Below are 25,239 nucleotides of genomic sequence, written 5' to 3' on the forward strand. Positions count from 1 at the left end.
CTGCTGCCTTTCTGTGCACCCTGCACTGCAAAATGAGAGTAAGGAATAAAGGAAAAAAAACCTGCAGGATTCTCCCTGTATTTGCTGAGAGCCCAACCGCCATGAGTTTGACTCTGCTCTGGTGAGGCAGGCTGCTGACTGGGAACCCACGTGCTCTCGCTTAAAAGCCATAAATCCCCGGGTATTACGCCCAACGCCGACATCTTAACTACTCCGATTCTCCAATCCCTAAATTGGTGCGACTGTTGTTGCTTGCGGCCGGGCTTTTTTGAAAACCCCCTCCTGCTCCCTGGCGGCGTGCAGCCGCGGCACCAGAGGCCCCCGCCGGGCCGCGGCACTCGGCAGGGGCGCCGGCTGCAGGGTGCGCCGCGCGTCGCAGCAGCAGCAGCAGGTGAGGGGAGGTTGTCGGGGTCGTCCTGCTCATGGCGACGCCCAAGGGCGGCCGACACAGCGGGGGAGACCATGGGTGCCGGGGAGGTCTCACACAGCCGCGACTCGCCTTCATGAAAAGCTAATGAAGGCGAAGAGGTGGTGGGGGTCACTGCTGGACGCCCCCACCACCCTGCAGCAGAAGCAGAGAGGCAGCAGGAAGGAGACACAAAGATGAAATTGTTACAACGCTGTGGTGCGTTGAGTGCATTTATTAGTCTGGGAAAAAAACAAAACAACGCAGAGTCTCTTTTAACGGTTATTGTCATTAATAAATTAAATTCAGAGCAGAACCGAAGCTGTCTTGACTCACAGACACACAATACAAGACTTGTATTGACATGAAGGCACTTGCAAATACATCCACATGGTCCAATTGTAGTAAAAGTACTCAACATAGTATTATGTGGTAATTGTGGTACCCGGATTCTTTATTTTTTATTTTTTTTTATTTTTTTTTGCGGCTGAGTGGAGACACAAAAGGCTCAATTTGAAAATCTGGTTGGCCAGAATATTTAGAAGTAATGATTGCAACAAAGCAACAAAACAAATTCTATGTTCCTGTAGAAAGTGAGAAATTGTGAGTTTTAATATTACCCTGTGTTTTTTTTTTTTAATGGTGGAAAAGCCATTTTCAAAATAGTTGCTTAAACTATTTAACACATATACATAATTAATAATAATCTTGCACAGCAAAACAAATATTGCACAATAAAAACATAATTTTTAGTTGGTGTAAGCCATATAAAACAGGGTCATGAATAAAAATAAAGATTTTAATTGATACCCTCTCATTATACTATGTATATACAAAATGTTTACACTTCTGAAAGAAATATTACTACATAACAAAAACGCTCAGACAGAAAATGTAAATCTGCAGTAAATTTGCAAAATGTCTTTGCAGTGTCCTTAAGTCCTTAAGTCCTTCTTTGGCCAGACTCGGGGCAGAACTTTGCATCCACACAGCTAAATTAGCACAAGCACGCACCCACAATAAAACAAAAACAGTTTTCATGATCAAGAAGAGGACTGAGAACAGCATCAGGTCTGGTCCCTCTGCGTTTAGTTTCTCTGGACTTGTGACGTGTGCAATGACAATAAAGTTGAATCTTGACTCTGGAATCTAGGAGTTTTTCTTCTTCTTGGAGCCTCGATGTTCACTGTACTTGACCTGCAGGGATATAAGAAAGAAAGAAAAAAAAGGTCACTTAACAAAACGGCTGAAAGTCTTTTCTGTTCTTACTGGGAGGAACGAGAGTTGCAGCATTCTCCCCGACAATGTGCGTATGACAAAGAGCACGACTGAGCTGGAAGACACTGAGGCACCAGAGCCTGGAGAGCCAGTGGTGATCAAAGACAGAGACAGAGAGGAGCGAAGGGGCAGAGGACGAAGGAGAGGTCAGCGTGGCCTGCAAAGTGACAGATAAACAGGCTACTGTGTGATGTTTGCTTTTGAAAAAATATCTATGGGCCATAAGAGCCTGGATCCTCCTGATCTTGTGGAGCAGGGGTCACCAACACGGTGCCTGTGGGCACTCGGTTGACCCCAAGGACCACATGAGTAGCTCGCAGGTCTGTTCTAAAAATAGTACAACTTGGTCTAAAATCTTATTTTATTCTGTTGCTATTCTTTCAATGAAGTCTAGAGGAGGAGAAGAAGAAGAAGAAGAAGAAGAAGAAGAAGAAGGAGAGGAAGAGGAAGAGGAGGAAGAAGAAGAAGCCCTGTTTGTGAAGGTATCATGGCTGATGTGAGCAGGAGGTGTCTCCGTGTTGCCGGCTGATATTTTTCTAATGCCGAGTTCATCCGGGAGACACACAGCGGCGGCGTCTCCTGCCTTGGCCTGGGAACGGCCCCCGCGCTGCAAAGCTGCTAAGCGGCAGACCTCCACCAGGCATGTATCATGACCAAAACACAACAGAAATTATACAGGGCTCCATAATTATAGACGTGTAGCAAATTATACAAACACGAGTGATGAATGCCTGCGAGCTGTCGCAGTGAAACGCAAAGCTCGCCGGCTCTGGGATTTGGGGGCTTCCTGGCCGGCTGATCCAGCGGGGCTTACCTTCTGCACATCTGAAGGCACCCTCGACAGGAAATCAAGCACTTCATTGTTGTCAATGCTGTACGGGTTCCGTAATTTCTTGGTGAATTTATTGATACCTAAAACAGACATTCACACCAACATATCATTAGCGGTAGTCCCTGGAGGCTGCGCTCTCTTGTTTCCACACAAACAAATACCTGCAGAGGAGATGCGCGCTGTCCAAGAAATACAGCTCGCGGCACAACAGCGTGCACAACACATTGTTTTGCTTTCACTTTTAAGGCTGCACGGGTTGCAGGGTTTGACATCATTTGCAACCGTTAGCATGAAAATGCAGCAGCAACGGCATTTTATTTAATTCATATTAAAGCAAAGTCAGAGCAAAGACAAACAATGGAGACAAATGCCGTGTTCTAATGAAAACAAAGACATTAATAAATCTAGAAGAGCATGATATAAGCTGCATATAAGACTTACCCCATAATAACACTATGTACCGTAGTGGAATAAAGTAGGTTAGGACTGCTGCGGTGGTAAAGACCAGCAAAGCCAGGCCGGACAGGAAGGGCACGGACCAGTTGAAGGTGCTGAAAATTCACATCATGTGGTCAGTGACTGCACGCTAAAGCACGTTGGACCTTTGAACGAAGGCTTTGTCATTTTGAGAGGAAGTTAGAACCATTTAAAAGTTTGGAAAGTTGGAGAATGTAAATGAAAACTTAAAAGACGTAGATATGATCTAGTGACAATCCCCACATATTCTGTCTTGATGAATGTTCTTACTTTTTAATCCTCTCCCCAAAGGAGGCGATCCCATCCAGCAGATTCTGAAGGGTAACGATTGTGTCCTGGACCATGTGTATTTTCTCCATCAGCCCTTTTCTCTCCGACTCCTACAACAATAGAAGATATGAAATACATTGCTCATCTTATTCCTTTGAAACAGCTCATTGAACACGCTGGATTGTAACAGAAGAAGACTTTTGCAGTAACAGTGGAAGAATATAAAAATCTGCGAGTGGAAGCCTCAAAACAAAATGTCCTTTATCGCCATATCTGACTTGTCATTTACAGCATTTGATTTAATTCAGAGCCACAATAATTCATTAGCTTTATGTGGAATCTTTGAGACCATGAATCCTTCTGTGAGTCAGCAAGGTCTGAGGTGTGAGAGACGAAGGTGAATTAGTGCTTAGCCCCTTTGACATGAAAGCAGTAAGTTTTGTTTTGTTTGTTTTAAATATCTGTTATTTATTCCCAATAGGTCCAGAAGGCCAAGTTCAATGGCCATTCCACTTTGTCTCTGCCACCACTATAAACACACAGTAACAGATCTGCAGACTCTGCTAAATATATCTGTGTAAATGCTAATAATACACATCTAGTTTTGTTTTCACGTACAATTAGTTACGCATCAGCAAACCAAGCCTAAGATAAACAGGAAGAGGATTCAATTTTGCTACAACGGCAATATGTTCACTGGATGTGTATTAAGCTGTTGTATTGTCTAATGGTAAAATCAACCTGACTAACTAAAAACTAACTTTTTTTTTTTTTTCCACAGTATTTCAGGTCAAATGTTTTACAACAGACAACATTACAAAAAACAAAATCCAAAAATAGTTGTTAAAGTCAAAATAAAGAACCAGGCTTTTACAACTTTATCATATTATTTATACGTGGGAAATTCTCAAGCAGTTTTCTTATCCAGGCAAGATTTTACATTTATCACTGATAGTGAGTGCGAGAGACAAGGGACAGAAGCTTCAAAGCAAAGCTTTTTCTCCTTCTTCAGATTGGAACTGAAGTCACCATTACAAATGGGACAAGGTGGAGTTCTCAGGCTCGAGCCCGGCTCTCTGGAGAGTCAGATCCCTCTAAAGTAAACAGAGGGGGACCAGACTGTCTGAGGATGTGCACAGTGAGTCAGACCACAGAGACGGAGGACTTGGAAGTGGAAGTCCAAGTCTCATTAATGGTAGCTGAGGTGGCAGCGGTGACGATAGGGGGATTGTTTACTTGCTCCAGTCATGGTCTTTGTCACCGGGTGATCTGTGTATTACGCCGTTGCCTCTGCTTGGAAAACGCTGTGAGCGATCACTGACTCACGGCCCCGCGGACGTCGGGAACAGGCCTGGGAAAGGGGCTGCGGGTTGGAATCCAACCTGGGATATTCCGCACACATGGCCGCCGTCCGTCCCACATGGAAAAGAATTTATGTTCACCTCCGCCAGAGGTCCATTATGCACTGACTTGCTGTGGCCACTTCAGGGTCACGTTCCCACTAGGACGACTATGAGAAGTACTTTCCATCAGGTTGTGATGCAGGCCATTCAAGCTGCTGACAATAATCTGCTGTCAGTCTTGAGACGGATTTCATTGCCTAAAAGCATGATAACACTTTGAACACCGAGCAAGAGAGTGGGCTTTGAGCGAGCGTGTCAAAAAGCTGTCATTAGCGCCACAGTGATGGCATTATATGGCGTGTTAAGCCCAGGGACTTTCCAAAATGCGGCGCAACCTTTTTCTCCACCCCCTCCATTAGCATATGAATACGACATGACATGTGGAAGCGGGTTGTTGAGGTCTTCATTAAGTCTAAATGTCTTTTAGTAACCACTGTGGAAAGAAAAGTGATGGTAGATGGAAAAAAAAAAAATGCTTCAAAACATTTTAACACTGAATGAAGCTTTAAAAAAATAAAAGCTTACAGATTGTCCTGGTTAAAAAAAAGACTGTATTATATTTATAAGAAATTGATTCTTCTTCTGCTGCTTTTGAAATAAACTATAAACACACAGATAGATAGATGGCGGCTACATAAAGAACATGGCAACATACCTTCTCATCATCTTCATCTTCGTCTCCCAGGTCCATGTTGTCCTGGAGAGAGAAGAAAAGAAAAGAACCGGGGTGAGATATAAGTGGCTACTCAAGTTTGCACATTACAGAGCGATGGAGTATAAACCCCAGCGTGCTCAGCGGGTCGACTTCTGACACAGGGCAGGGATTAGTGCTGACCCGGGGGTCGGCCTCTGAGAACACTGGCCGGACAGCTGAGTGACAGCACACACTCTGGCTGCATCACTGCACTGGCCAAGACTTCAGATCGACACAGCAACACAGTGGAGCATCAGGAAGGCATTTTTCCCCCCCGTTTGCTGTGAATCTCGTTCTAACTTTTAATTTCAAAAATGGAACGCTATTTCTCACTTTTTTTGTTTTTCTTCAGCAGTTGATAATTTCTTTCATTTAATTTTCGAACAAGTGTTTCTCCATCTTTACAGGTTCCCCATGATGCAACATTTCATTCACCACCTCTTTCTAACAATTTGTCTAACTTCAATCTTTATCTTCCATCTTTAACACGAGGCCGCACTGGTTTAACAATTATTAAAAATCACGCAGACAAGGAATAACCTTTCTTAACTGCTGCTGTCATTCCATAAGAACTGAAGGGTTGGTGACATTTCAATGCTGTACATGTGGCCAAAAATCCAAAAGGCAAACTATTAATGAACTGAATAACATAGGTTTGTAGAGACTTGCTGCTCTTTAAAATGCCCATTTATTTTTTCCTTATCTCATATAAAAAAAAAAAAAACACTATGTTTTTGCCTTTTGGAAGCAGGCGGTGTGTTTTCCTATACCTGTTAACTAGCACTGTTTCATCAACTTGACAGAGGTTCTAAGTGAGCTGAGCCATGACTAAAAGGTGAGGTGAAAACACTGCACGCCACTCTGCAGATGATTAATTCATCTCCTCTGCTATAAGAATGGCGCCCTGTTGAACGAGTGTGTGAGGTGAGCGGGAGGTTGAGTGGGAGAAAGCCTGGCAGCAGACTGGGTATTGCGGGCGCAGCCGAGCAGAAGTTTTGTGGTAAATATACAGCGTCGCAGAGAAGAGGCTGCCGCTCCTCCAGTTAAGCTCCTGTGTTTTGTTTCCCCAACACCTGGAAATGTGAAAAAAGGCCGCAGACATGCGATGGCAGTCGACTCGGCAGCCTGTGAACCTGAGTGAACTCGGTGGAGACAAAGCCAACCGTGGTTAAACAAACTCTGGAACACGTATTAGGATGCGACTCATAATTTGGCAGCGCCGCGATTCAGATTTAACGGCACATTACCAAGAACTCAGACAAGATGATAGTAAATTATAAATAAACAGCCGACTTCCCCCTGCGGTAGAGGTGCACTTGTTGTTGCGATCACCGTGTCCTATTTTCACTTTGTCCTTAAATGTGGTTGTTTTATTCTTTGTCATGCATACAAAAAAGATTTCAGTTGTGTGTGATGGTGAAAGAATAGTGGGACATTTCACATTTAAACCAATACACTCATAGAAATGAAGCAAACAGACTGCTCTGCAATTCCCTGACATCACATCCCAACGTATCATAATTTACCGACAAAAAGAGGAAGTCTGCCATCGAATATTAATTATAATATTATATTTGCAGCAGGCTGTAAATCAACACATATGTCACCGATTTCACGATGAGATGAGCTACATCGCTGTGTGAGAAGGACTCTGTGTATGTAATTTGCAATAACCTGTAGTCTGTGTTTTACTAACGTGACTGTATTCAGTAAATACAGCTGCGTCTCCACACTGGCTGCAGACAACATCCTTCTTATTTGGTGAGACCGATAGTGGCCACGGTGGAGGGAAACCCCCTCCGAATTACAGCCTCGGCAGAGATGAGGCCTGAAACGTGTTCTAATTTAAATAGAGCAGGCGAGGAGAACAGAGCCAGCGCAGTGGGGAGGAGGGCGGCGTGAAGGCAGGAAGGCACTGCAACTTTTCAGAAGAGGGGATGCAGTTTCTGAAGGAGGAACGTGCGGCTGTTATCTTGGACTCCTTGGGCTGTGCTGACACATTTTGCTGTTCCAATTAAGGTTATGAACTGTATTATACAGCAGTGGGAATTTTAAAAAAATAAAAAGTTTGGGATGCTTTAGTAAGATGCTAAATATCATGTAATATGCCTTCGGAACAGTCGCAGTCTGTGACACAAACAAATGTGGATATTTAGTTTTTTTGTTTATGATTATCAATAAAAATAACCGCTGCTCTCGCCCTGGGCGCGTGCTGAGGGCCGTTATCTCCTCTCTGACCATGACGGAACAGTGCACTTGCGGGTTGTGAGCGACTGTACTAGAAGAAATGGCACTTCTGAGTCTTAAGAGTGATTCTTAATGCAATAGATCAAAAATACATGGGGTGTCCAAAAAGCTTTTCCCACCATTCTATGCAGCACATGAGATTCTATGGAAACAAACAACATCGTTTTCCCCTTTGAGAACAGGCGGTGGTTACGATGGCCTTGCCCTCATCAAAGAAAGCTAAATTTGAAGAGTGAAAGGTGGCGAGCGAAAGGGGAGCGGCAGCAGTCGTCCGGTCGGCTCCCGACTTACCAGGTCCTGACTGACTCGACCGGAGCGGATCTGGAGGTAGTTCCACAGGATGAGCAGGGCCAAGAAGAAGGGCAGCATGTAGAATTCCCAGTGCCAAACTGTCACCACGAACACCTGCAGGTTGGGGGGCCGGGGGGGTCACAGAGGTCAGACATCAGAGAGGGCCTCTTCATTAAAGCCGTGGACTAAAAGACATTTTCAGAAGCTGCCGAATCCCTGCCAGCTAAAGGTTGCTCCACTCTGCAATCGATTATATAAGCGCTGGTCAAGCTGATGAAGGCTACGCTGCCATTATCAAAGCTGCGCTTCTCATGTACACTTAGTGTGCAAATGCCGCGCAGGGGCGACTACCCCCTGACTATTTCTCCACCCCCTGCATAAGCCACATTAACCACACAAAGTCTAATTGCTTTGCCTCTCTCATCTTGTGTACATTAAAGCTGGCCAGGAGACTTTCTGCAGCCACGGGGAGCCAGTTTGTGAATATGTCAAGAGCATCCATAATGGCACCGGAGATGCACGTCCTACTTTCAACCCCCCCACCCGCCCCCACCCCCACCTCCCCTCGACAGAAACGAGCTAGAGGGTCAGGAAATACGGTGCCTAACATCTCTGTTTAACCGCCGAGCGGTGCGAGGAAATAATCCTCCCAGCACTGGCCGAGGTGTTTGCACGGGTTTACACGTTTTTTACATGCTCATAAAAATGAAGTGAACATCTGGTAAAGACATAACTCTCCTCTGAGGCACCAGCTGACATAAAAGATGACAGATCCCCCTCCCACCAACGCCGCCACCATCGGCTTTAATGTGCAATAAGCCAGGCATGCTCTTGTCTGTGTTATCGCCAGCCAAAAAATGGGGCCTGAGAGACGAGATGAAACCGATTCCTCTCCCAAAGGTTTATGTTATGACTTTGCAACGACCAGCAGGGTCGAGACGGGCCGACACAAAGTCACGCGTTGGTGGAAATGTATACCCGGGTAATAAAGATTGTGATAATTGCGGCCCATTTGAGCTTGAGAGGCTTTAGAGACCCTTTGGACGGCAAAAAAGCAGCTCTGGAAATACGATCCAGATCGGCGGGGGTGAAAAATGAACGGCTAAACAAATGCCAGAGGAGCTACTGAAGCGGACTGTTGAACACTCTGAGAATGCAGCAGGATCTAACGCCAAGGGAGGGGCCAGAATGCACGGCACAGTGTGAGTGTGTGTCTTCCAAAAGCCAAGCGAAGGCCAACGCCATTCCCTCCAGTCAGTGTCTGTCTGAGTGCCAAGGATCAGCGGAACTACAGCTACTGCTGCTACGAGCTGAAGTGATGGGATTATGCTGAATGCAGAGCAACAATAGAACCCTGGGTGACAAATATAGCCACTCTTTGCAAACAAACACCAGGAGCAGCACTTGGGGACAAAGAGGCAGAACAGCGACAGCGAGGGAACTTCAGGGAGGAATTAATAACAGTTTTTAATATTTTTCCTTTCTAATTTACCCCAAGTAGAATTGATGATATATATGATGATGATGATGATGATGATATATATGATGATGATGATGATGATGATGATAGATTATATTGATGGATAAAATACAGTTTACTTTTTCTTTTTTTAAGATGCAGAGGAGGAAAAATGACCACAATACATGAAATGCATCATATTTTTAGAGTTAAAAACAGGCAGCAGATGCTTCAGTGATTATAATGTCAGGAAAAGTGCTTTGGCACTTTTTACATCATTCTGCATTTTTCGTCCCCCACTAGAAAAGTGCAACAGTCTCATGCGTGCGTAAGCCTACGTATTGGAACAATATTGAACACATTGACTGGTCCCTGTCCAAGAGAGTCAATCGCAAGCTTCTCTTGGAGCTCTGAGCAACAGACAGACGTGAAGAGAGAACATGAATATCACAGTCATACAGGCAATGGCAATTAAAGGTTGCGGTCGCGGCTCTGTGAAGGTTACCTATGACACCACCGATGCCCGAGACACCAGCTTGTCAGTAGCTAACAGCTGGCAGATTCAGGTCAAAGAGGAAATAAAAGGATATGTCGAACAAAGACTGGGACACTATTTATAACCGTGTGGAGCTGATGGAAGGCAACCCTCCGAGATGTTACTGAGAAATTTGCCAGTTCTTTTCCAGGCTGACAAAGGGGGAATTTAAAGGGAAGCCACGCAGTGGGTGTTGTGTTCTGTTGCTCAAAAATAGACCTAAAACATGGACTGCAACTAAATCAACACAGCGAAGAAGTTAAGTAGCGCGGTGGGAAATGGTTTATTTTTTATTTTTTATTTTAGGCTTGACAGAACTCTAGTCAACAGCACATTTCACAGTGCTTCCCATTTGATTTGTTGAGATCTGGTCCTCGTTTGTCTCTGTATTCAGTTTAAATCATTACTCTCAAGTGGGCAAATTAAGCAGCCATTTATTTTCTCTTGTTAAGACTTGGAGAGGTGTGGAGCAATGAGTGTGAGAACACGAATGCAGATGGTGCCGTCTTTCAAACGCTGACAGGCAGATGGACAATGTGTGTGTGTGTGCGTGTTTGAGTGTGTGTGTGTGTGTGGGGGGCGCACGCTTGTTTATACTGGTGTGATTTGTGTGGCATAGCTGTCTCATCTATTAGGCAAGACAGCAATATTAACCCTGCGTTTCATCCATTACATAGGAGAGTAAAGAATTTAGTTTTTGCATCACTTGCTGATAAGACAAGGTTTCATTGACCAAGTATGGTTAAATCTATGATTATTTGAGGTGAAAATATCAAAACACAGTCTTATAAATTGTAGTTCTACGTGAGGAAGCAACAGTTGTCTCCAGCAATATCCCAGAAAGCAGCCATATTTCAGACAAAATTTCTCTTCTGCAGCTTCAATTCCTCTCAGCAAATTAGACACAGTCTTCAATTGGCTGTCTTATGGTCCCTCACACCATCTAATCACAAATTCCTGGGCTGCTGAGCAAAACTTTAGTGCCATCTGCAGGAGAACAGTTGCAAAAACAAAAGGAACTTTCCATGACCTTGATTGCTTGCATAGTTTATGAACAACAGGCTGTTTACAACGAAAGTAAATCTTACAAAAAAATGTCAGAGAGCAGAAGCCTCTTCACTGTGCTATGTCAAGTCAGGCCTGGGAGGCTTCTCCTGACTGTCTGTCTTCACACTTGCTTTACACTTGTTTTCTACGATGGCACGACGGAGAATAAGCCTTATCTCTGAAGAGCCGTTTAATTGGACTTCTGTCGGCATAATGGGGTCTAAATCAAAATGAACACAGATTGGACAGAGGGTTAATGAGTTGTCAGGGAGGTGGAACAAAAATAGACTCTATCTCAACTCCAGCGGGACTCTGTCTCTCCAGCTGAGGCTTAAATCTGCATCCACACAGAAACGCGGCTCTGAAAAGCCGCCACTTTCACGCTGAGCCTGGGCCAAATCTGAGCTGGGTGTTTTTTTTTCTTTCTGCTGCGCCCACCACTGCATTGATTTACATTCAAACTGGGACAGTTCAAGCAGGGGCTGGCCAGGCTGTTGGTTGTCTTCAGCAGCTTGGAGGGAGAAAACAGTGAGGGATAGTGTGTTGATAAGCAGTCGGGGAACTTTACCAGGAAGGCTATCAGGCTCCTCTGAACGCTCTCCCACTGGAAGCAGCTCTTAACGTAACGCAGAGTCAACATGATGGCCCTGTACAGTGTCTGAACCCGCAGCACATTCCTGGCCAGAGCCTACAAGAGACAAATCAGACATATAAAAAAACACAGTTGGAGCTGTAATTCAGCATGCTCTTAATAAGCTTGTATGTACATGTTTACTGAAACCAATTCCAAAGCTCGTATGATTTGGTGAAGGCCAAAACAAATAAAATGAAACATGCTCATAACTTGACCCCAACCAGGACGTCCAAGATTAAAAGTGAGGGAAAATACAATCCCAGTGATGGCTGCGCGAGTCATTTTCTGTGTTGGCGAGCAACGTATTGTTCAGCAACAATAAGTCTTTGTGGGAAGTACAGACAGTCAGGCACCCAGTCTCGCGCCCTGTCTCACACACTGTATATCAAACTAATGTGGCAGAACAGCGGACAAGAATTCAGCCACAGTTGGGGTCAATTAAAGCTTCATCCAACTACATCAGGCGGAGGAAGTCTTCGCTTTAGGGAGGCATTTAAAAAAAAAACTAACTGCCAGTGTCAGATAATTGTCAACTCATAGATTATGAGAAATAATCAGCGCGTCTTCATCCACTTTATGCAATTCTCCGGCTGCTTAATTTCTAGTTTTTGAAAACCTTCTCACGTGTGATGTGCAGTGAAAGCTGCACATCACACATGGGGGGCACAACTGTTGCTTGCTGGAAACAGTGATTTAATGGCATCAGTGCAGCAACAATTTATGATATACAAAAACAAAGAAAAAAACCCGCTGTGATAACCGAGTCACTGCTGATCCTGACTGCAGATCAGGCAGAAAAAATGTGGACGCGCAAAGCCAGACAGTGTAAATGTCAAAACTGTAGCAAGTGTCTTTTAGGTTGGGGTCTCACCCTGGAAGCTGTGTCCAGAGACATCCAAGCCATTTGACTCAATTTTCTATGCTTAATCTATGAAATTTTTTTTGCCAATATTTTTTGTCTATATTTGTGGCTCATCAATACTTAAGAAGCCACAATAAAGGAAGAGTGTGTCCAACCTTCTTGGAGAATTTGGGATTGTCTTCCATGAATCTTCTCTCTATTGGTTGGAAAGTTCTCAAACTTGCTCGGACCTGATGGGAGCAGGGAAAGACAGATGTAGGTCTGCTTTACGATCAATCTGCACTCGTTTCCTTCAACAGGCTTAACGTTTCACTTACAGGGTTAAAAATAACCTCCAGCTCCAGAGTGATGGAACCCTTTGTCAGCCCACCTAAGTCCTCTTTCTTCAGGGGGAAGGCAATCTGCTGTCTGCTGCGGATCTGCAGGACAGGAAGGGCATCAGGTGCTGAACTCCGCCATGAACTTGACCATCAGTCATGCTATATCACATCTTAGCAAGACCCCAGACTGCAGAGAGTTATCGCTTCTTCACTTTAATTTACAGCTGAGGTGTTAATAGGTGAGTCTATCCCCCGCTTGACTGACTGACTGAGTAAGTGAGGCTGTGTGTACCGAGAGCAGTGGAACGGCGACTTTTCCCAGGAAGTCTGGCGCCTTGTCTCCGTCCTCATCAAAGACTGTCACAACCAGAACATCGTGAATGTCTTTGACAGGGCTGTAAAGACATAATACCATGAGTTCACACCTCACGGACCAGCCCACGCACAACCGAGGTTCTGCGCACACAACGTTGTGAATAAGACGGAAAAAGACACAAACTGACAGCGTGAAGACTTTGTTCCACTCTGGATTGAGGCTCTTATAGACCGTGTGGGTCGTCAGCCTGTCGTTTCCCAGTTCCAACACGCAAAAGGGATCGCTCTTTCCTGCAGGACGCAACAAACACAGAAGTTCACACTGGGATCCTTCTGACCAATGTGGATACTGGGAGAAAAACTGAAATCCAAAGGTTTTACCATTTAAGTCAGCAGCTGTAAGATCTGTAGACTTGAAGACTTTGACTTGCAGAAAGCCAACATCTCGGACGTTTTTAAAAGATCGTTTCAGATGCTGTGGAGACGGTGAGCAGGAGACAGACAGTGAGTTTGGAGTAGGAAACATCTGACATAAGGATGCACCAAATACATAACATAAGGAGGAATGATTTTTTTTTATATAGAGTTGCATTTAGTTTAAAACTATCATTTGCTATATGACAGATCATTGCAATCTATTCAGTAACTAAAACTGAAAAAGTTGGGCCAAATATTTAAATTGAAAAATTGAAAAAAAAAAAAAAACACCATTGAAACCCTTTCAAACTGTCTATGCAAGTGGCTTTAAAAACAAACATGCATCACATTATGTTATAGCATGTATCACTTAGAAATATTTTATGCTTTGAAAAAAGGTAAAGACAAATAAAATCAAAAATATATGAAGGATAGAGATGAATATAAAAGATGGGATTTTTTTTAACCAGACTTGAGTCAAACTGTAAGTACAGACAAACAGTGTCCAACATTGCAGGTACTGACATAGTTCTCCAGCTGGCTCTGTCGTTCATCAGGCTCATCGAGCGGCGCGGCGCAGAGGTCGGAGATGGAGACGCCTGTGTATGGGTTCAGCGTGAGCAGGAAGACCAGGCGTCCCCTCCCCGGCTCCAGGGTGTGTGTGAACAGCTGCCTCTGATTGACAGGGACCCTGGATAGGTCAACTTCACACCTGGTCACGCACACATATACGAGATACAGAGGTGATGCAACCAGCCTGCTGCAATGAAGCAACTTCATCGGAACATTTTCTCACTAAAACAGGAAGGAGAGAATAGAACGAACTCCTCAGCGGCTCTGACGAGGGTTTGGTAAAATATTGATGTGGCTTTGTGCAGGACACTGACGTGTCAAGAGCTGCTTCTTACACCAATGAAAAACCTCAACAAAAGCAAAACTTACAGTAAAGCCACTTTAATTGGCCCTTTGAATGCTAAAGACAGAAGAATTGTCCCATCAAGCAACAATGGGGGCTCAGTTTCCTTTTATTTTCTATAGAAAATATAAGAAAAAATATAAGACAATAAGTGTATAATACTACACTATAGATTTTTATTTAATATTAATTCTGGTTTGCCTGATTTACTGTTACATTCAGCTTTGTCACTGTTTTTTTTTGTCTCTGGGGTTTGGAGGAGTGTGGATCTCATCGTTGGAGAAAATATTTGTACTAATGAACAAAGGTACACGCAAATGCATGCGCACACATGGGCACATCTGAATGACAACTCACACTCCCAAACACTCCTCGGTCCTTCGGCCCTCCTTGGAGCAGAGCTCCACCTCCAGAATGTCTGGGCTGTCAAAGAACCGGTTCAGAGTGAACCTCTCCCTCCACTGAGGCCTTGGAACTTTGCAGTGGTTCTGATGTAAAAAAGAAATCGCAAAATGAATCATCAGCACAGCGTTACTCTTACCATAAGATAAACTCCGACAACCACTCTGATAAAAGATGTGATCATTCTGTGTGGAGCTTGGGTGTCTGTGTGGGTTCTCTCCGCCCGCAGTCCACCGTCATACGCGTGAGCTGAACTGTGAACTCCAAATTGACCATTTGTGTGAGTGCGAATGGTCTTTCTATGTAGCCCTACAATAAACTGCCGGCTTATCCAAGGTGTGAGCCCGCTTTTGCACGAAGGCAGCCGGGACACTGAGTGCAGGAGAAGCGCATAATAGAAAATAGATGGATGGATATTTAAAGGGTAGACTTGCAAATTAGTAATCACCATGGCAAGAGCCAAACCAGAGCTGTTAGGGGCATTCCTAGGAGACATGAACCCACTCCTATTACAAATACTAATAGAATCTCTTTACATGACAGCCTCTGGCTTGCATTAGACATTCTGAACTAATTCATATTCATTTTATTTGATCATTTTAGGACAAATAGAAAGACGTTTCTATAAAAAGACAGGAGGAGGCTAGAGAAGATGTGAAGCATGAGTACCTTGCTTTTGTACGTCTGTTCACCCAGTCTGAAGCGGACAAAGAGCTGGCCTGCTGGAGACTCCTGCATCAGCTCCTGACCCTCCACCAGAGTCACTGACACAACAGAGGTCCACAGCTGACTCTTCCTCAGTGAGTCCGACAGACGAACGGAATTGGAAGAGCCCGATATCTGCGTGGGGCAAGGGGGCAAGGGGGGCTTTATATGGAAACGTGTGAAGCAATATCAGGATTGTTTACGGTTACATTACATCTTTCCTGACTAAACCTGTGTCTCTAGCACAAAAAAAGCAAAGACAAAACCTCAGATTTGAACGGATGTTCGCCGTGCGGCTACTTACCTTATATTATATCTAAAAGTCTTAACTACATGCTATTGATCAGTAAATGGGACCACATTTCCTCTGTTCACCACTGAAAAGCTGATATTCCAATTCAGTGTGAGAGGCGATACAAAGCCTGGCAGCATCTATCTGCCATGAACATATAATAGGGATCCATATTCTAAGATAATTAGCTGAGCTTACACTGACACACGGCACTGTGGGGAGATGTATTTAACCCAGATTGAATTAAAGGAGATCACGCTGACTGTGACGTCCTGCCTGAACATGTTCCGCCACACACATGCACAGAGTGGTGTTCCAACTGAGAGCACTGTGCAGACTGCAGCAGGGCAACACGGGCACCAGTGGTGCAGCTGTGAGTTTAAGTGAGTGGAGAATCACATAGATGCCAGAAAACAACATAAATCTGCAGGCACAGTCACTGACATTTGGCAAATTCCAGACATGATATTAGTGCGTCTAATGCGGTCGTTCATGCATCCTAAGGAAAGGCTGCCAAAGCAACATCATGCACTGTGAAGCATAGTCTGTGCAGACAAAAAAGCAGAATAAGACAAAAAAGGGCACAATGGGCAGCTGGTCCCTAAATGAATACAACTGTGCAAATACAAGTGACTCATTTGTTCTAATATATAGTGGAATCCTCAAAACAACAAGCGCTGAGCTACTTCAGTTTGCCTACATGCTGCGACTGAATGTATCTTTTGAAAGAGAAGCACAGGTATTCCTCTTCTGAGAGCTGAGACAAATCATTTTTATTCAGCTGTTAAATGTGATGATAATAATAATCAGTTTATATAATATTAAATAATAGTAATGTATAAATTCTCCAAAAATTGCTCTCATTATAACAGCGTATTGGGTACTTAAATTAAATCTTTGAGTGCATCATGTTCTTAGATCTCAAAATAACTTGGAATATTAAGAATGGCAAGTTGGCATATGAGCTGAATTCAGGCAATTAAATGAGTAAAGCAGCAATCACGCAGGCTCTACACATCCCATTTATTACCTGACGCTGTAGACAACAACAGATTATATATTTTGTGTTTATTTAAACGTCCACTTCATGCACTGAGAATTCCTTGACTAATGACTGGAGTCCAAAAGATCATGTAATTAACGATAACCATAATGACATAATCCTTATGGACTAATGAAATTCTGAAATTGATGAAATGAAATTTCAGTGGTCCTACCACTTCCATCCAAGACCGTTTCCAATACATCTACTACAGGCATACTGTATTTTCAAAGATTTGCTGCCCTCTGGTGTGAAGAATCAGAAATGATTCATATCGGCCTTGAAGAATCGTCTTCAGCGACAACTCAGCCACACTTTAACATTTAAAACTAGCACTCTTTTCTTTACATTCTGTGGAATGCTATCAGACATTTTATTCCCCTTGTCATTGCCTTACCCTAAAACTTCGTTTTCGTTTTTGGGGCCACCGCTGCCAACAGGAGGAGCATGAAAGTTAGGTGCAGAACAAAAATGACACTGTGGTTAGTAAAACGGACAATGCAACACAAGATGCAAACAAAAACATGCCATGTTGCAAATGCAGTGCGTCTCAAGAATGGTTACTGCTGGGTAACATGCGTCTATGTGGGAAAGCTTGCCATACAGCGCCTCTTTTGCTGTCTCCCTCCCTCAGGGACAGAGTCATGTCCACCAGCACAACACCCATGTCCTCCTCCAGGCTGTTTGGGTCGTCCAAACGTAGAGACAGCTCGTTGACTCTATGAAGAAACAAATGAATGAATGAATGAATGAATGACTGAACGAATGAATGAGTAAATAAATGCATCTGCAACATGGCCAGAGAGCTTCAGATTTACTGAGAAATCTGCAATACTATGCTCAGCTTTTTGTACAATTTCTTTTCATTTTTAAAAAGAAAATATGGTGCAAACAAATCAAATTTATATAAATATGCATACATATATACACTACCAGTCAAGAGTTTGGACACACCCCATACATTTAATGTCTTCTCTTCGTCCTCCACCACACGACTGCCCTCAAGCTTAATTTTTTTACCTCACCTGACAAAAACTGAAATTTGGTCAAGCTGCAATACAGAAAATAAAGAAAAATCATCTCGGTCCAATTCCCTATGGAAACCTGTTGCTCATTCTTGTGATCCTTTCCATGATTATTTTTCTTTGCTTGGCCAACTCCTGCTACTGGTTCCTCCCCTGAAGCCTAGCCAGTACCTTGTTCTGATTATACCTGGATGGCTTACGACACCTGCTTGCTCAAGTTCAGGTTCAGGTGCCCCCATTCCCCATCCCTATGTTTGTGCACATTTTTGTGAGCGCCTGCGACACAAGGGGCCGTCCCCGTGCAAACTACAGCATGACGTCAGAGCGTAACATCAGAAGCCCTTCAAGACCTTGAACAGCCGGTTTGCATTGGTGTGGGCTTACCCATGTGAATGCAGGAAGTGCAACACGAGAAAGGAGGAGGAAAACACACACACACACACACACACACACACACACACACACACACACACACACACACACACTTGTCAAGCTCCAGATCACTTAGCGGTACAGTGGCAGAACCCATGAAGTCATCGGTCGTGAGATCCCGGTCGTACACCTGTTGTAAGTGAAACACCAACAGGAATTCATTCAGAGGGGCACCGACTACTAAGTAATACTAGTAATTATTCAACATCCTTCTACTGGCCTTCATTGGACAGTAACCTTGAAATCTGACCATGACGAACCTTGATGAACATTTTCTGGTTGATGTCTTTCACAGGGAGGGAGAAAGACTCGTTCCATGTCGGGTTGAGGTCTTTATAAACCACCTTGCTCTTGTAGAACGTTTTCCCATCCAGTTTGAATTTAACATAAGGATCACTTGTTCCTGAAACAGCAGAGGTGAGAAGTGTTTCACAAAATAAAGCAGGGTAAGGGGCTGCTATCGGACGCTGCATTCGTTTTTACTCCAACTTTTGAACATTGAATGAATAGCAGTGAGAAAACTGAATCAAAACTAAAACACTACAGCTGCAAATCATTTTTGTCTTTTATGGTAAACTGACATGTTTGCTGTGAGTAGAAGGAGCCTCAACGTGTCACATTATTTCATCCGTCCATAAAGGATGTGGGTAATCTGCCTGCCTAACCAATGAGACCACAACTTCCTGAACTTCAAGCCAATTCGACTTCATCTTGCAATGTGAAGCATGGCAGCTGACAATCTTGGTTTCACACATATAAACGTAGTTTTTTTTTGCACATTAGTATGCTAAATAAACATGAGCTTAGGGGTTGTATGATGAACAGCTGTCTCTTTCACTAGCTGCCAAATTTGCGTCACCCCAAAAGTCCTGAAAGGTAATTTTTTAATCTTGAGAGCACAACTTATTATCTAATGCGCATACAGCAATGATCTAATCAGCATGAGAAAATGAAATGATACAACTTGGGGAAAACTCATCACGATCATGATCATTAGACTGTAAACAGCATGAAAGTCTCACCTTAAAACCATTTTAACATCATATTATTTAATTGCCAACTTTAGTGGAGTATCCTCAGACGAAATGATAAGAAAACAACAAAGTGTTTTAGTGGCTCCAGGGTTTGGACATCTGCTCATTGGACCCTGGAGAAAATATTTGTACTAACAAACACGCATGCACGTGCGCACGCACACACACACACAGGTTTGACCGCAACATCAGGTATTGTGCTCAGCGGCTGAGGTATTAATGACTATGCTCACAAACTGGATTTACAACCTGCTAGGCTATTCGTCATGGTTTTCATTGTGTTTTATAAACTCTGTCCTTATCAGACTTACTCATTGTGTGTTGTAGTAAATATGCGGGTGAGGTACGTCATGGTGTGTGTGGTTGGGACGTCAACTGTAAATGCACTTTGAAGGTTTCTAACACGAGGTTCCTAACACAAGTAAACAGCTGAACTAATTTAAACTGACGACATGAGATACATCAACACACACACACACACACACACACACACACACACACACACACACACACACACCTTGCAAGCTTTTTAATATCTAAACAGTTCAGTTAGTTGACCAGATGAGGACAGCAGGAGGTGCAAGACAATAAGTGGAAAATCAGTCACGTATCAATCTGGAAACAAATGAAACGCTTCTTTGGGTGCAACCAAACATGCATAATATAGAAAAAATACAGGAAAAAAAAGTATATTGTCAAGTGAATATTATTTGATCAAACAGAGGAAATGAAAGCAAGCATCCATTTTGTCATTAGGTGCTCAGGAACACGGCCAGAAACTAAACTCCTCCTGCTCCACATTCATCCCTCTCATTATCTGAATCATCTTTACTTGGAAGCTGGTGGTGTAAATATGACACCACACGGCGAGAGTACACACGTGCACAGAGTAAATGGCCTGGTATATTGAGTGTTGGGTGTGCCCTGGACAGGTTCTAATATGTTGCATGGAATCCTGTTCCAGCCGCTGTAGCAGCTTCACAGGAAAATCTTGTCTTTTTGTTTTTTGTTTTTTTTTACCCCTTTGGCATCATTGTGTGTATGTAAACATCGTGGCTGTCATTAGACCAAGGCTAAACACACAGGGGGAGGCGAGGCCAGGGTAAACAAGCATGTAACCCTGGGAGGACACAGCCCTTCCGTGTACACTGCTTTTGGTGTTTTCATAAAGATTAGAGAGATAACGCAGATCCAGACTGGGCTGAACACAGTATAAACAGTGAGAGAGAGAATCATGTATCGTAGATGGATAAATAGATGCATGGATCCCAACAAAATATTAATGATTAGCGAAGGAAAAGAATACTAATAACACGCGGTGAGCTGCAGTAGGAAACAAGGATGCACGAGGATGCATACTGAGAAGCAAACCAGTCAGAGTTGTAGCTGTAGTATCATTTTTGGAACAGGAAGAAACAGCATGAGAGTATTTCCAAGCACGTTTTAAATGTTTACACAGGTGACAAACGGTTAAATCAAAGGCAGACATGCCCGGAACAGAGCGGTCTAGAGTACAGATTTCTCAATAAAGGGTGGGTGTGTGACACGTGCCCAATGGCATTCGACGGCACCAGAGAGGTCATGTTCAAACACATATGCCCAGCTACGGGTGGGATTTAGCCAACTCTCAGTGAACACGTGACAGGAAGTGCAGCTCTGACTGTGTATACAGGCTTGTGCAAGACTCGATCGACGCCTGTGGTTTCAAGTCATTTAAACAAACACCTTGTTTTATTGCCCTTTGTACCATGAGTTGCGTCAGAAGCTGCTTGGTAGGTGTAAAACTGTTGATTTGATGTGGCTGAATGGTGCAGACAGACGACAATGGTTTTTTTGATTGTAAGGTTTTCGCCCTGGCTGAATATTTAGAGAAATCCTGGGGCAGGAGAACAAAAAGTACATTTAGGTGAGACATGAAGTCTGTTGTTCTTTTATTTTATTTACTCCTTTTTTATATGTTAAGCTAAGGTGAATTGTTGTTGTTATAATTTATTATGGTTTTTGTGGCACGTTATAATCCCGTAAGAGATGGGTCTTATTTGGACATGACACAATAATACAATTCATTCATTCATTCATTCACAAGCATTGTCTGATGAAATATTTGACCGTTGCAATATTTTACAATTTTATACAACTCTTTACCTAATATTACCTTTTTTCTCTTCCCCACGTCACTTGAATTTAGTCATGACGTGTAGAACTGAACTGAACTGACATTATTTAAAACTCATATTTGCTCTCTGACAATGAACTAAACTACCGTAAAACAGACACGGGTCTCTGTAATAAAGAGCACTAAGCTTGCCTGTATAGGCCAGCTGCCACCTTTCACATGCAGTACAATACATGGGTACACAAAGAGATGGTATACTATGGCTGCTGCATTGACTTGCCAGGATGTAAAATGATATGTTTACTAAAAGCACTTCCTTGTTGCTACGCAGAACTGTGATAATGGTCTGGACAACTTACCGCATCGGTCTCTGATGACCAGGTTGCGTCCTTCCTTCAGCTTGATGGTGAGCAGGAAGGACCTCGCAGCGATCCTGCCGTGCTCCAACGCACCATGGCTCTCATTACTCGCCTCATACTGCAGCTGCAAGTAAACACACATGACAAGTTGTTGTTACTCAGTGCGCCTTGGCCTTTAAAGTGTAATGACAATAAAGCTGCTTTCCTTTTCACCTGACCCCAGTCCAAGAATCGAAAACTTGCATTGTAGAACACACAACATATTCACTCACAAATTAACGCTGAATAATAAGTGTGATGAAAACGGTGCCGTCATGCGACAAACCCGGTCAAACACTTCCTGCACCAGACAGTTTTAGTAGCTGCCGTCACAGCTATATTACGATTAGCAATGTGTTGAACAATATATATACACTGACCAGCTAGCGGAGGAAGTAAATCAATGATGGGCCTCTTTCAAATTGCGTTTTCATTGAAAACAAAGTGTTCATCCTCACATTATGTAAATAAAATAAATATTTACTTTTGTCTCACAATGACGTCCTAATGTTACATTTTTTCCCTCATGACATTGACATTATGTTTACTGAGGTTTACTGAATATTCCAAGGTTTTTAAGCCGAGAAGTCAATGACAGAGTTTGTGCATCTGTGCAGGTTTGGCTTCCAGAACATGCACTGGATTATTGCATCTCTATTTAATCTCTAGCCTCTGCAACGAAGGGAACATCTTTTACAGAGCAAATCCTGTTAACATGGACTAACTCTTGTTCTGTGTCCCAATCCTGACCACGTACAAAATATTCGACGACACACACACACAGGACTGACACACACACCATCTACTGGCACACAGCAAGAACACAGCACAATAATCTGGCATTAAACTATGACAACCAGGCTGCTGTCTGCAGAATATGTCCGTCTTTATTAACAAAACACTAGAATTCATCTCCTCAGCAGCGTGTGAGCAACTGAGAGAAAAACAATATCAACAAAGATGGCGGTTCACCAACACCAACTTCCCATCCAAAGAACTACAGCCCAAACTGTACAACACTTACATTCTGGGTGTCCCCGTCTTTTAATAGATGACCGTTGCAATCATCATTATCATACTGCGGAGGCAAACATACAAACATTGATGAACTTGATGGAAATATACATATAAATAGGAAGGAACCCAAGAATCTTTGAGTCCTGATCTGTTGCAGGTCTGAGAACAGATTTCTCTTTGGCCTTTCAAGCACAACGCAGACCATTAGGGAAAATGCCTTCATCCATATGGTCTTCAAAAGGCCTGTTGTGCTTTAAACTTGTCTTGTCTCCACATGATAAAACTCTGAGGGGCTTTTCAGTCGGCTGATCATAACATCTGCTAATTGGATGCAGAGGACCTGTGCAGTGACACTGGAGACAGGAGCAATGGCAAGGGGGGAAGGCGGAGGCGTGTGTGCATTTATTGCATTGACAAAATGGTTGTGCAAACTCGCCAAAAACAGAAACGGTGACTTTCTGGTTTGCTGTTGAGTTCATACGTCTTTAAAACTCCTCGGTTCACAAGGGTGAGGTTGGATGAGACTGGCCCAGGTCCTCCAGGGGAAAATAAACTTGTGTGCTTGCTTCTGTTTTGCCATTCACACATTCAATCTGAATGAAAAACTAATTAAAAAAAAAAAAACATAAGCTGACAATTTAGACTGAATTTCCTTCTGTATTCTTTTGTGGCAAAACTAACTGTCAGCAGTGCAAATGGATGGCTTCAATTAAATGCTGACAATGATAACATGCTGGTGTTTAGCACACAGAATATCTAGAGCGCCTCTACTCTTGCTTGCAAACACTTGCTTCAAACCAAAACCGGCAAAATAAGGACTTGGCCTGACACTGGAGGGTTAAGTGTGGCAACAGCCCTATCAGTGCAGTCAGGCTGTGAGAGGAGTGGCACAATGTTGTTTGAACAACATTCCCCATTTGCTGTCACACTCGAGCAATGCATCAGGTCCAGCTGTAACAGCTATAGTATAGTGCGTATAGAAAATGAGAAAGTTGTCAGTCTGTTAGGAAGGAAGATGGACTGAGGTTGCCGAGGCCCCCGGTGCGCATTGCTGATGATTGATTGTGCAGCTGACAAACTGAATTTCCTTGGGGATAAATAAAGTATTTATCTACCTATCGGCCTATCTAGCTATCTTGCAGCAACGTCTGAAATCACAGATACTAATCCATGTTTTTATTGATGCTGGAGAGCTGTTTGGAAATCATGTTGGTGTGTTGGTGGGTCAAGAATTGACCATTTGTGTCCTGTTTTTGATGCTAGGCCAGTTTGTTAGTGATTGAAATAGACACTGATCTGTGGTTCTAATAATGACTGCATGTGCATCCCTTGCTCTCTGTGCCTGGAGTCTGATGTATTGCGTGACGTAGGGATGCTAAGCCACTGTCCAAGGTTCTGATAATGATTTTGCATTATTTTCTGTCCCTGTGAGGAGTCAGTGGTTGTTTGCTAGTTGGCCAAGAGCAAGACTTGCACTGGGGCCCAGTGAAGCAATGCTGTACCACTGGTGGAGATGACACGGGCATGAGTAGCTGCTTGCTTCAGTGTTACTATATAAGCTGAAGAGAGTGACAATTAAGAAAGTAATTTAGGGGCATCACTGATGAAACAAATAAAGCTTGAGAGCCACTGATTCAGTAAACATTTACCAGTTGTCCAACTATGGCAAATGTGGGATATTCTAAGACCAGACAGTGATGATACGAAGAATACAGCAAGGGTATTCCCAGAACGGTGGTTATCAATGGTGAAGTCGTCTCCACCGTGAAACCAAAACAAAATTTCAATTCTTTACATAGGTGGGCAGTAAGTCAACATATGTGAAATGATTCAATCAGGTAAAACACACAATTCTAAATTTCGGGAGGCAAAGCAGAAATTCCTACAGTGCTTAGGCCTTTGTTTACCGATGGGTGTGGTTTGTTAACATTAGTAAAACAACATGAAACACCCATCCACCCCGCCCCACTGGAAAAAGAATGAAGGGGGCTTGGTTTCTGTTCCCACTTGTTGAGCAGAAACACTGCTTCAAACTCTCTTTTCCAGGAAATAAAAAAGCAGCGTGAGAACAAAAAAGCTAAACCAAAAGGCCAAATCCATGTCTATGCAATGGTGATAAAATTTCGTGGTCAGGTTCACCCCATTACCTGTGTCACCATTTTAAGATGCACAGGCACAACAATGAAGCCCAAGTTTACCAAGTGATGGCAAAGCAAATACGTTTAAGCAGGACCAGGATCAAATGCAATGTGTTCCAGCTCCTGCAAGATAAACTTTAATTGTCCTTCACAAACACACCTGACAGTCCACATCCGCCTACAGTCAGTAATCCAGCCAGAGCAAGGCGAAGTTAGAATAACCTAGCAGTTGCAA

General features: G+C 43.3%; 1 protein-coding gene across 3 annotated transcripts in view; it reads right to left on the bottom strand.

Annotated features, from left to right (window-relative positions):
* Nucleotides 1-604: 604 nt before the first annotated feature.
* Nucleotides 605-25,239, bottom strand: part of LOC142903430 (multiple C2 and transmembrane domain-containing protein 2-like) — a 33,145-nt gene continuing 8,510 nt past the window's right edge. The window contains exons 3-23 of one of the 3 annotated variants that reach the window (XM_076049045.1): nt 22,874-22,927; nt 21,811-21,934; nt 18,562-18,704; nt 18,355-18,431; nt 17,449-17,563; nt 17,242-17,274; nt 15,475-15,645; nt 14,761-14,891; nt 14,013-14,199; nt 13,452-13,545; nt 13,259-13,361; nt 13,048-13,150; nt 12,753-12,854; nt 12,591-12,665; nt 11,508-11,627; nt 7,899-8,012; nt 5,322-5,363; nt 3,264-3,373; nt 2,958-3,067; nt 2,499-2,596; nt 605-1,603 (exon numbers count right to left, since the gene is read on the bottom strand). In XM_076049045.1, the coding sequence (XP_075905160.1) occupies nt 1,556-1,603; nt 2,499-2,596; nt 2,958-3,067; nt 3,264-3,373; nt 5,322-5,363; nt 7,899-8,012; nt 11,508-11,627; nt 12,591-12,665; nt 12,753-12,854; nt 13,048-13,150; nt 13,259-13,361; nt 13,452-13,545; nt 14,013-14,199; nt 14,761-14,891; nt 15,475-15,645; nt 17,242-17,274; nt 17,449-17,563; nt 18,355-18,431; nt 18,562-18,704; nt 21,811-21,934; nt 22,874-22,927 (2,154 nt within the window). In that variant the 3' untranslated portion in view covers nt 605-1,555. The remainder of the gene's footprint in view (nt 1,604-2,498; nt 2,597-2,957; nt 3,068-3,263; nt 3,374-5,321; nt 5,364-7,898; nt 8,013-11,507; nt 11,628-12,590; nt 12,666-12,752; nt 12,855-13,047; nt 13,151-13,258; nt 13,362-13,451; nt 13,546-14,012; nt 14,200-14,760; nt 14,892-15,474; nt 15,646-17,241; nt 17,275-17,448; nt 17,564-18,354; nt 18,432-18,561; nt 18,705-21,810; nt 21,935-22,873; nt 22,928-25,239) is intronic. The other 2 variants (XM_076049052.1, XM_076049055.1) reach the window with 2 other exon arrangements.

Source organism: Nelusetta ayraudi, unplaced genomic scaffold (assembly GCF_046127955.1).
Source record: "Nelusetta ayraudi isolate G7.1 ecotype Tasmania unplaced genomic scaffold, CSIRO-AGI_Nayr_v1 ptg000005l, whole genome shotgun sequence".
NCBI lineage: Eukaryota > Metazoa > Chordata > Actinopteri > Tetraodontiformes > Monacanthidae > Nelusetta > Nelusetta ayraudi.